At 44.8% G+C, this 13,005-nt stretch overlaps 1 protein-coding gene across 1 annotated transcript in view; it reads right to left on the minus strand.

Moving 5' to 3' along the window:
- FADS2 (fatty acid desaturase 2) overlaps positions 1 to 5,228 on the minus strand; it is a 31,034-nt gene extending 25,806 nt beyond the window's left edge. The window contains exons 1-2 of the mRNA XM_040410718.1: positions 5,109 to 5,228; positions 3,868 to 4,142 (exon numbers count right to left, since the gene is read on the minus strand). Coding sequence (XP_040266652.1) covers positions 3,868 to 4,077 — 210 coding nt within the window. The 5' untranslated portion in view covers positions 4,078 to 4,142; positions 5,109 to 5,228. The remainder of the gene's footprint in view (positions 1 to 3,867; positions 4,143 to 5,108) is intronic.
- Between the last annotated feature and the right edge of the window lie 7,777 nt (positions 5,229 to 13,005).

Genomic DNA, 13,005 nt, shown 5'->3' on the forward strand with positions numbered 1-13,005 from the left:
ATATATTTCATATGCGGAGCTCATGAATGATTTACAGTAACCAGGCACAATACCCACAGTCATTACTAATTACACAGCACTGCTCGGACCTCAGCTAAAAATAAAAGAGAAATGAGGTAACATTTCAAGGGCCACTCCTTATGTATTATTACAGTGCTGACGTGGGAGCAAGGCATGAATCATACCTACCTCCAATAGGATTCTAGTATTTGTGGTGCATAATTTTGTAATTTATGAAGGATGTAGATGAATTTAACCGCTAGGGATTGGGTGAAACCACAGACCCCGGTTCTGGGAAAGCTGGATTACTATAGAAGCCGTGCTCCACTGCTTCCTGGGAGTCCTAAACATCAAATCTACTAATGGTTGCTGGAGAAGTAAAAGACTTGGAACTCACATGACCGTGTCCGCAAACCACGGGTCCGCAAAATACGGATGCCTTCCCTGTGCAATCTGCATTTTCTTATTTTCATTACTAGAAATGTCTATTCTTGTCTAGATATGAGATAGATAGGTAGATAGAGATGAGATAGATAATGAATGGATGGATAGATAAAGGATGGATGAATAGATAGATAAATATATACAGTAGGTAGGTAGATAATAGATAGATAGATAGATAATAGATAGATAATAAATAGATAGATAGATAGATAGATAGATGATAGATATATAGATAGACAGATATTAGATAGATGATAGATAATAGATAGATAGAGATGGGATAGATAGATAGATAGATAGATAGATAGATAGATAGATAGATAGATAGATAGATGATAGATAATAGATAGATAGAGATGAGATAGATAATAGATAGATAGAGATGAGATAGATAATAGATAGATAGATGCTATAACACAGACTAGGACATGTTCTATAATGTAACATTTACAGAATGGACATATTAATACAAACAGCACACGGATGACATCTGTTTTTTTTTTTTTGCAGAAACATAGAAATGAATAGGTCCGCGTACAATCCGCTAAAAAAGCAGATTGGACACAGATGCAAAATACGGGCGTGTGCATGAGCCCTAACTAGGCATTCAGGGGCCTGTGGATGTTAAAATGGAAGATTGACAGTCGCTCAGCTATCTCAATACGGCCTCACGCACATGACCATAACTATTTTGCAGTCCACAAATCACGGATTTGCAAAATACGGATATTGGCCGCGTGCATTCTGCATTTTTCTACTACAACTGCCTATTCTTGTCTGCAAAACAGAGAAGAGTAGGACAAGTTCTGTATTTTGCAGAACAGCCGCACAGGTGCAGACAGTACACGACTGAAATCCATGCTCTGGCCATATATTTTGCGGACCCCTAGGAATACATACAGTCATGTCCATGAGGCCTAACAGAAAGAAAGTCTCGGAAATTGTTCGAAGAGGGGTTACCTACCTTCAACACTGAGAGAAAGGTGGTTCCTTCTCTCATTGATATCTATAATCAAACTGCGCAAGCGTCCTGTCACTGTCCAGAAGTGTAGTGTAGGGGGATTTTCCATGCAGATCCAAATCCTCTCCCGATTTAGGATACGATGTCCACGCGGTCAGGTTTCCTGATGCAGTTTTAGAAGCCAAAATCAGAGGTGGGTCATAAAAGGAGAGAAAGTATAAAGGACAGATACGACGTCTCCCTCTTTTTTGAATTTACTCCTTTTTTTGGCTTCCAGAACTAGATGCAGAAACCCGATCGTGTGACCGAAACCCTTATTTGCAGATTTGGCAACGGATTTACCCCAGATCTCACCCTGTGCATTGCAAAGGGTGAAATCTGCGCTGAAGATCTGCAGACACAATTGACATGATGCGGATTTCAAAATCCACATCGCAAGTCCGTTTCCCCTGATACTTAGCTGGTGCTGCATTCGCGTACAGCAGAAGTTTGTACCATAGAAACGGCCTGAAATCCACAGTGAAATCCTAATTTATAGCACGGCAATGGGTCAAATCTGTGATGAACCCAGAAAAAATTCCCATAATACGGGGTCTACTGTGGATCTGAAAAACTGCTGTATACCCTAAAATCTGTGCAATAGGGTTTCAGAAAACTCTGTTCACCTTCAGCGGTGGAACAAATACACCATGTGTGAATGTGGCCGGACATTTTGGAAATGCATATCAAATGTATTAGGGAAAGTGCTTAAAAACAATTCCCGAACATATCTCTATGTTATGCAGTCCATTCTGTAATATCCTTCGGTTGGGTATAGTACTGGATGTTGTAGTCTCATTCAATCTAATCGGACAGAGATGCAATACCAGAGGCAACCTATGGACAAGAGTGGCGCTGTTTCTCCTCTTATCACATTCCTTCCACTCACCTTTTCCTTCGGTGCATGGAAACTTTTTGTGTTCCTCCCTCCCCATCAACTGGGTGGAATATTGCAAGGGCCTACAAATCCAGCATGCGGATCTGCCAATCAATCGCTTACGCTTTCTAGCTTGAATTGCGCAATGATGATTGGCTGCTGTGAGTTCACAATGTTAGACGATGAATTCCACCGGTAAATACATCACAAAGATCACAAAAAGGCAACTGCACAATCACAAAGGATATTATAAACCCAGGCCCAGTGTGACAATAGAGCAGAGGAAGGGATGGGGCGGCATGCTGGTGACATCATAGAGATATGACGGCTTACTGAGGGGACTATGAATGAGCGTCCTCAATGGTAACAAGGACTAGAAGACCCCCCCAGCCAGGGAGCACACACCTCACCGCACAATGGACGCTCCTCAGGGAAATGTGACTTGCAAAGTGTTGTCAGAATGTACAGAGCGAGATGTCTTAGAAATGAGACCATATGTGACATGAAGTGCAATGTATGTATCATAGATAATGGATGGATGACTAGATAGACAGATAGATAGATAGATAGGCGGGTAGATAGAGATGAGACAGATAAAGGATGGATGAATAGATAGATAATAGATAGATAGATAGATAGATAGATAGATAGATAGATAGATAGATAGATAGATAGATAATACATAATATATAGATAGATAGATAGATAGATAATAGATAGATAGATAGATAGATAAAGGGATAGATAGACAGATAGATAGATAAAGGGATAGATAGATAGATAGATAGATAGATAGATAGATAGATAAAGGGATAGATAGACAGATAGATAGATAGATAAAGGGATGAATAGATAGATAATAGATAGATAGATAGATAATACATAATATATAGATAGATAGATAGATAATAGATAATAGATAGATAGATAGATAGATAGATAATAGATAGATAGATAGATAGATAGATAGATAGATAGATAGATAGATAAAGGGATAGATAGACAGATAGATAGATAGACAGATAGATAGACAGATAGATAGATAGATAGATAGATAGATAGATAGATAGATAGATAGATAGATAGATAGATAGATAGAAGATACATAGATAATAGATACATAGATAGATAGATAATAGATAGATAGATAATAGATAGATAATAGATAATAGATAGATAGATAGATAATAGATAGATAATAGATAGATAATAGATAGATAATAGATAATAGATAATAGATAGATAATAGATAGATAGATAGATAATAGATAGATAGATAGATAATAGATAATAGATAGATAGATAATACATAGATAATAGATAATAGATAGATAATAGATAGTTATGAGATAGATACATAGATCCAGCCCTAATTGCACTGGGTGTTTGGGGTGAATACAGCGGGTGCACCGCCCTTTCACCTATTTCACAGGGCTGCCTCATTCCTCTACTATTAGATAGATAATACATGATAACAGCAGGCATGTGGGCTGGCACTCCAGTACATGGGGTGATTGTCAGTGTGGGCACAGCGCAGGGCACTCACCGAGGCGTCCTCTCCAGCATAGTGGCTGATGACCCGATTGCCCCCCGGGTGCCTCCTCACCCAGTCACTGATGTTGTACACCTTGCGCTCTATCACCAGCCACTTGTCGCTCTTGGTGTTGTGTTTCTGCACCTCTTCCCAGGTGTACCGGGGCTCCGACTTGACACATCCAGAACTGCAGCTGTCTTCATTCTGTCCCCCCTTACCCATGGTAGATCCGTGCTGGGGGGCACCTGGTGCCAGCCTGCCCTCTTCTTCTCCACCACCTCTTCACTCTGTGGGATGAGAACTATTAGCAGATCCTCCTAGTGCACCTCATATCCATAGCCCACCCCTACCGTCTCCTTCCCCAGCTGGATGCTGCACCGGTGTCCTGTATATTACACTATACATTGTGCAGGGCTTCTATGTCACAGCAACATCCATGACAATACTATATTCTACCTACAGCCTCCTGACGAGATCCTATATTTACCCAGCGCCTATATCCGCCATATTACAGCTACTTCCGCTAGACTACCTGTGTATACTGTACAGTTATATCCTCTGTGCCATGCCCTCTATTAAAGCTGTATCCTTTATATACCACATCCTATCCCCCACCTTACAGCTGTATATTATTCTGTTACAGTCATATTGTCTTATACTGTATTACAACAATATATAACTATACCTTTTATGTTACAGTTATATTATCTATATACTGTGTTACATATTTTATATTACAGCTGTATATTTTATGTTACAGTTATATTGTCTATATACCGTCTTACATCCTAAATATTACAGCTGTATATTTCATATTGTCTATACTGTATGTTATATCCTTTATATTACAGCTGTATGTTTTATGTTACAGTTATACTATCTATATGTTATATACTTTATATTACAGTTGTATATAGTGTGGGTACAGCATATCCTCTATATCCCAGCTGTATATTGTATACTGCACTTATATCCTCTATATTATTACAGTTATCTATTATATATTATACTGCACTTATATCCTGTATATTATTACAGTTGTACATTATATTGTATATTACACCTCCATCATCTATATTCGCTATACACTATGTCCCATTACCCTGCACCTACAGCCTGTATATTATTACCTTTATATCCTCCCTGTATATTTCAGATGACACCTGCATCCTCTATAATAGGACAGCTGCATCCTGCACCCCCACTTGCCCCTGCCCCCCTCATTATTGCCCCCCACCTGCTGTAGCACTCACCCCGAGGCTTCCTCTCAGCTCTCTCAGCCCCGGCAGCTCCACATGTAGCCGGCTACGAGCTGTCCCTCCTCCTCCTCCACAGCATCCTCCTCTCCCTCCTCTCCCTCCTCTCCCCTGTTTAGGGTTTCCAGGGCAATCAGCAGAGAGGGAGGACCAATCAGTGGCCGGGGACCAGGGGCAGCCTCCTCCTCATTGGCCCTGCTGGATCTTTCGAAGCTGAGGGACGTGAGGGAGTTATCCCTCTGAGCTGGGGGGGAGCCAGCTCACACCCCCGACAAGGGGGAGGCTTAGCCAGTGCAGCAAGGGTGAGGAGAGGGCACTGGGATATATACTGGAGCTTGGAGCAGGAGGGGTTAACAGGCAGCTGCTGATGGTGGAGATGCTGAAGAACGATAGAACAGGGTGGGTGCAGTACCGCCGAGCGTGGTAGGGGGCGCTGTGACTGCAGTCCAAGGTGATGGCAGGAGTAATCTGGGATCTGCAGAAGCCTTGTGCCACCCACAGCCACTGTCACTGACCTGGCACGCTCCCTTACACCTCTGTCACTCATTTATCCAGTGCTAGCCATAGGAAATCTGATGTACGGTCGCTGAGGAAATAGCCTAAACAGCAATTCCCTAATATACCACAGAACAGCAGTCCAATAATAGAGCAAGGTAACAAGAGGGGGGATGGAGGTCCGCACCCCCGCCCTGCGGATGCTGATGTCTATGGCCTCTTATATTCTGCAGCAATATTAGGGAATTGCCCAATGTATAGGTGTAGGTTGAGCTGTTACTAATTACATGGGTTGTTTTTTTTTTTTTAAATGCCCTGTGCCCTATTTAGAGGGTGGTCCACCAGTCAGGACCCTCATATACTAGCCCGAGCTGAAAGTGGTTCCAGAGCGGGATGTCTAGACACTGCAGAGACCGCGGTCTGGATAGGTCATATATGGCAGGTTGGGGGGGGGGGCGACTCCACCCTGCGGTACAGTTGCGGCAAGGAGGAGTAAATGGAGCGGCGGTTGGACACGCGTGCTTCCTTCCATTGATCTGGGGCATTTAGAGACTGGTGGAGGTCTCAACATTTTAATTGATCTGACCTGTTAAGTGCTTGTGGCTGGAATACCCCTTAGGCCTCCTGCACACGAACATTTTTTTTTTCCATTTACGTTCTGTTTTTTTTGCGTTCCGTATACGGACCATACACAGAGCCATTCATTTCAATGGATCTGCAAAAAAAAAAAAATGGAAGGTTCTCCGTATGCTTTCCGTTTCCGTATTTCAGTATTTCCGTTCCGTACAAAGATAAAACATGTCCTACTATTGTCCGCACAACGGACAAGGATAGTACTGTTCTTTTAAGGGCCAGATGTTCCGTTCCGCAAAAAACGGAATGCACACGGATGTCATCCGTATTTTTTGCTGATCCGTTTTTTTGCAAACCGCAAAATACTGAAAAAGACATATGGTCGTGTGCAGGAGGCCTTAAAGCGACACTTCTATCAGAAATGGGTATTTATTAAATGTTTTGGCCGTTTTTATTTCTCATTTTGGCAGACTATGCCATTGACAATGACATACTGACTGTAGCAGTCAAATGATAAGACCTCCTACAGAGCTAGGTAATCTATCGACAGTTTACTACTGCTGTGAGGGGAAGATGTTATCTGCAAGGTAATCCTCGTTATAACAGTAGGTGTAGAATTGGGATGACAGTATGACAGCTCTATTGATCTCTTGGTAGGCCCAGATAGAAAGATGCCCACAGAAGAGCATTGCATTGATTAGTTTAATGCGTGATGCTCTAACTGAGTCTCTAATCCCTTTCCTTTTCTGGTCGCAGTGATGGTGTGACAGAGAGAGTTAAAGAGGTTTTCCAGGGTTTTGATATTGATGATCCTGATCGGTGGGGGTCCGACTCCCAGCACCCCCATCGATTTGCAGTACGAAGAGGGTAAGGCGCTTAGGCCTCTTCCTGGGCCATTGACATCATGTTCATCAGTCATGTGGCCTCGGAGCAGCTCAGTCTTAGGCCTCATGCACACGACCGTTTTTTTTTGCGGTCTGCAAAACGGATTTCCGTTGTTCCGTGATCCGTGACCGTTTTTTCTTCCATGGGTCTTCCTAGATTTTTGGAGGATCCACGGACATGAAGGAAAAAGTCATTTTGGTGTCCGCCTGGCTGTGCGGAGCCAAACGGATCCGTCCTAACTTACAATGCAAGTCAATGGGGACGGATCCGTTTGACGTTGACACAAAATGGTGCAATTGCAAACGGATCCGTCCCCCATTGACTTTCAATGTAAATTCAGGAGTCCCTATTATACCATCGGATCTGAGTTTTCTCCAATCCGATGTTATATTTTAACTTGAAGCGTCCCCATCACCATGGGAACGCCTCTATGTTAGAATATACCATCGGATTTGAGTTAGATCGTGAAACTCAGATCCGACAGTATATTCTAACACAGAGGCGTTCCCATAGTGATGGGGACGCTTCAAGTTAGAATATACTGAGAACTGTGTAATAACTGCCCCCTGCTGCCTGGCAGCACCCGATCTCTTACAGGGGGCTGTGATCCGCACAATTAACCCCTCAGGTGCCGCACCTGAGGGGTTAATTGTGCGTATCATAGCCCCCTGTAAGAGATCAGGTGCTGTCAGGCAGGAGGGGGCAGACCCCCTCCCTCCCCAGTTTTAAATTCATTGGTGGCCAGTGCGGCCCCCCCTCCCTCCCCTGTATTTAACTCATTGGTGGCCAGTGCGTCCCCCCCTCCCATCCCTGTATTTAACTTATTGGTGGCCAGTGCGGCCCCCCTCTCTCCCCAGTATTATATTCATTGGTGGCCAGTGCGGCCTCCCCTCTCCCCCCCACCTAATTAAAATCACCTTCCCCCATCATTGGTGGCAGCGGAGAGTTCCGATCGGAGTCCCAGTTTAATCGCTGGGGCTCCGATCGGTTACCATGGCAGCCAAGATGCTACTGCAGTCCTGGCTGCCATGGTTACTTAGCAATAGAAGCATTATACTTACCTGCGATGTCTGTGACCGGCCGGGCGCTCCTCCTACTGGTAAGTGACAGGTCTGTGCGGCGCATTGCTTATAGCTCAGACCTGTCACTTACCAGTAGGAGGAGCACCCGGCCGGTCACAGACATCGCAGGTAAGTATAATGCTTCTATTGCAAAGTAACCATGGCAGCCAGGACTGCAGTAGCGTCTTGGCTTCCATGGTAACCGATCGGAGCCCCAGCGATTAAATTGGGACTCCGATCGGAACTCTCCGCTGCCACCAATGATGGGGGAAGGTGATTTTAATTAGGGGGGGGGAGAGGGGAGGCCGCACTGGCCACCAATGATAGGGGGGGGTGATTATAATTAGGGGGGGGAGGCCGCACTGGCCACCAATGATGGGGGAAGGTGATTTTAATTAGGGGGGGGAGAGGGGAGGCCGCACTGGCCACCAATGAGTTAAATACAGGGGAGGGAGGGGGGGCCGCACTGGCCACCAATGAATTTAAAACTGGGAGGGAGTGGTCTGCCCCCTCCTGCCTGGCAGCACCTGATCTCTTACAGGGGGCTATGATACGCACAATTAACCCCTCAGGTGCGGCACCTGAGGGGTTAATTGTGCGGATCACAGCCCCCTGAAAGAGATCGTGTGCTGCCAGGCAGCAGGGGGCAGTCATGTACACAGTTCGTAGTATATTCTAACTTGAAGCGTCCCCATCACTATGGGAACGCCTCTGTGTTAGAATATACTGTCGGATCTGAGTTTTCACTTCGTGAAAACTCAGATCTAAAAAGCTTTTATGCAGACGGATCAGCGGATCCCTCTGTGTGAAAGTAGCCTACGGACACGGATGACGGACGCGGATGACAATCTTGTGTGCATCCGTGTTTTTTCACGGACCCATTGACTTGAATTGTTGTCCTTAAAAAAAATAGGACAGGTCCTATTTTTTTGACGGACAGGAAACACGGATCACGGACGCGGATGTACAACGGTGCATTTTGCGAGTTTTCAACGGATCCATTGAAAGTCAATGGGTCCGCAGAAAATCACGGAAAACGGAATAACGGCCTCGGGTGCACACAACGGTCGTGTGCATGAGGCCTTATTCAAATGAATGGGGCTGAGCCGCGATCCCAAGTGCAGGCTCTATCCAGTGGACGGCGTTGTGCACGGTAAGCTGTGAGGAGGCAGCGGAACTCTCCAGAACTCCAGTGAGCTTTCTGATTGGTGGGGGGTGTCGGGAGTCGGACCCTACCAATATTATATTGATGACCTATCCTGAGGATAGGCCATCAATATGAAAATCCCAGAAAACCCCTTTAAGCCTTAAGACTGTCTGCTGTGCTAAAAGTCCAAACAAAGAGGAAGTTAAAGAGCTGGGACAGGAAGGTGGTTCAACTGAAGGGGGAAAATGTATCTGGCATTTATACCATGTGTAGAGTGAGATGACCCACATAGAGGGAGGAGTTGACTTACCCTCTCTATTGATCATAATGCCAAGGTAACATATTTTTTAATGAGTTGAAGGTTTGAATTGTTGTTAAACTGAACTGTCTTTGGAAAATAGATGGTATTAAGAGACAGTAAAGTGTGGGGAGAGCCTAGGCCTGACCCGACAGAAAGAACTGGTTTGCATGAAAATAAGGCAGGTGGAGGCAGTCGTGCCACTTTTGCAACTCCTCCTCCCTCTGCATACTCTGCCCTTTGCTCACCTGCTGCAGCAGGTCTTTCTCAGTGCTCACCCCCTGTGGCAAGCTTTTACTCCGAAAAAAGATGGCACCCATCCATTCATTAGCCTATTTTTGGCCAGATCCTGAGTGGTCTGTAGCCACTTCAATTGCCGTGGCTGCTGTTCGAAATCCTACGCAAAAAGTGTAAATAGTGGAGAGAGGCTCGGCCTACCCCTTGAGCAGGAACTTATAATAAGGCAGACAGAGGCACATAAAAACAGACTCTGATTATGAGGGCATATCACACTTGACAGTTATGGTTTCTTACATGTACAGTCTTGTAACTATATACAGTTTATTAACTCCATCACTAGCCCCGACGGAGACCTTCCTGCTTCATAGGCAGTGCTACTTGTCTCAGGACTCAAGTTCTTAAGCTGGGGTCTCCTCTCTCCTTGCACACTAGTGGGCAGGGAGACTACCTCTACTTCCATAGCAGCTCGTTGGTAGCTGTCATAACTGCTGCTGTTTTATCTGTAGCGGTCTCATCGGTGGCACACTTGCGGGATGGAGAATCCCTCTCTTCCCACACTCACTCTCTGCAGCTGCCCCTCTATGACTCAGGCTACTGAATCACTGCAGTCCACCTCCGTCACAGGCTTGTGAGCATAAGATTTTCTCTCCTTCTATGGTTGTGTGGGCCACCAACGTCATACACAGCCATCTTCTGGTCACAGCCATGGTGATAGCCACTCCTTGTCCCTAGCCAGGGACTTTACGTCAGACCTGTTCTGCAGTGATATTCGGGCCCCAACGCCCTTTATTGGCTTGGTCTTGCTTTCTTGCACACCCCCATAAGGTAATGTGTGGCACAACCAGCGCAACCATGTCACTTTTGCAACGTACTTGAGGTAGAAAGACTCTTTCACCTTATGCTGCTGTAACTTTTGGCAGAAGCAAGACCCCTTCTCACGCTGCATGCTTTGCCCTTTGCTCACCTGCTGTTATTAGTCCAAGAAAGTATAAGGGAGAGAGGAATAAGGTGCCAGACACCTCTGGTGGTAGGTTATCATCTTTAAAAAGCAAGGGTCCAGGCATGTAGAAACTCAACATATCCAATACTTTATCCCCCCCAACCTATGCCTATCGAAAATGAGCCAAACATTTCATACACATTCGATTGTGGGTCGGTTCCGCCAAATTTGTTGGGTTTTCGCAACATTAATCTAATGAGTATGGCCACTTATAGTCTTCACATGAGCTGGTTTGGGCCTCCTGATGTATAGATCTATTTACTCCTCATTACTCTGCATTGCGTATAATAACGTGATTCATTTATGTCAGATGCTTGGTCTTTAGAGTGTAGACCAGTGATGGCCAAATAGTGGATTGTGTTCTACTAGTAGACCTTACGGCAGGGACTAGTAGATGTTGGGACTGTGGCTAGAAGTTAGAAAATTGCATTCTCAAATATCTGTCACCTGTCCTTGTGTGCTTCAATGAGTAAATCATATCTGTAAGCTGCTCTATCAAAGTAAGAACGCATGGTGTGGCAAAAGACTGCTCAAGATCTGCACAGTCTTGCTGGTAAAACTGAGGTATTGCCTTCAAAATAAGTGTTTATGAGCTGTCAGGAAACTAGACACCCCTTCCCTCAGTGCCTTGTGGCCAGGGGCAGGGGAGCACATAGCCTTCATGCTGCCTGAGGCAAAAATTAAAATGGCACATCCCCCCCCCCCCCCCCCCCAATGCCAAATTCTTGATCTAACCCCTTCCCTCCAGCCAGAGGTGTAACTTGACTTGCGTGCACTTTCTATAATACAGATGTCTTCTTATATTGCACAAGGGTCTTTGGGCCCCTTTAGGCTCCTGGACCCGGTAGCGAATGCTCCCTCTGCACTCCCTATAGCTAAGCCGCTGGCTGGCACCAAAAACTACAAAGGGGATGGAACCTTCTGCTTCTGTCCATTGCATAGCTCCCAGTGGCTTTCAAAAACATCTGATCGGTTGGGGTTGCAGATGTCAGACCTCCAAAGATCTGAGATTCATGACCTATCCTAAGTCCTGGAAAAACCCTTTAAGCAGTTTGTGATTCTTGTACACAGAATAACCTAAGGAAGCCCCAGAAAACCCCTTTAGGGGTGCAGTACTATAAGTGGTGGATCAAGAAACAGACTCTCCTTTGTCCTGTTGCGGAGCCTCTCCTGGAACAATATGAGGATTTTGCCGCTCCAGTGTCTGACCAGAATTCAGTGACCCACATTTTTACAAAATGTACTCCAATAATTCATCGCCCGTCTTGATGTAGCTCCTAAGTCTGTCCAAGACATACCAAAAAGATGATGAGCCAGTATCGTTCAGGGTTTGCCTTATAATTATGTGACTTGGATACGCCATTGCACAAAAGTTTGATTTTGTCATAGTGTTTGGAGGTCTTTAAAATGTAAAGTGAGCTCCACCTTTGGTAACATCTTCAGTTTGAGAAGTTTTATTGGTATTTAAGTTTAATAGCCCTATAGAGCACATACAGTATATAGAACCACTGCCACTTCATTTCCTTCTGGTCACATTAATCTGGCTGGAAAGGATATGCCCTAATAGATAACACTGAGCTAATACAGAGCTATACCCCCCAACAGGACCTCTCTCTATGACCAATGGATAATTAGAAGACCATAGGAGTCTATAGAAATCTATTGACTTATATGCGTTTTATGGTTACTATATTATTATTTATTTAAAGGGGTTTTCCAAGACTTTAATAGTAATGGCCTATCCTCAGGTTTTCTGAGGCTAGGTCATCAATATCAGATCAGCAGGGGTCCGAACCCCGACACCCCTGTCAAACAGCTGCTTGAAGAGCCCGAGGTGCTCCAGTAAGTACCGCAGTGCTCCAGTGAGTACATCGGTCACATAGCCTAGACGCCACTCAGTCCAATTCAAGTAAATTTAGCTGAGCTGGAATACAAAGCGCAGCCACTATACAATGAATGGCGCTGTGCTTGGTAAGCTGCGAGGAGGCCCTGACCTCCCAGAGGAGAGGTCATCAATATCAAACACCCAGAAAAACCCTTTAAGGTGCCATTGATTTCAGGGTACTGTACATATAATAAAAGAGTTTAAGTACATGACAAAACCAAATACAAAAAAACACGAACTAAATGAGTCACAAACTGGAGGAGGTGAGTACCCTGCTGTGAGGGCTTACAAACTCCAAGGCAAGGGGATG

This window comes from Bufo bufo, chromosome 10 (assembly GCF_905171765.1).
Source record: "Bufo bufo chromosome 10, aBufBuf1.1, whole genome shotgun sequence".
NCBI lineage: Eukaryota > Metazoa > Chordata > Amphibia > Anura > Bufonidae > Bufo > Bufo bufo.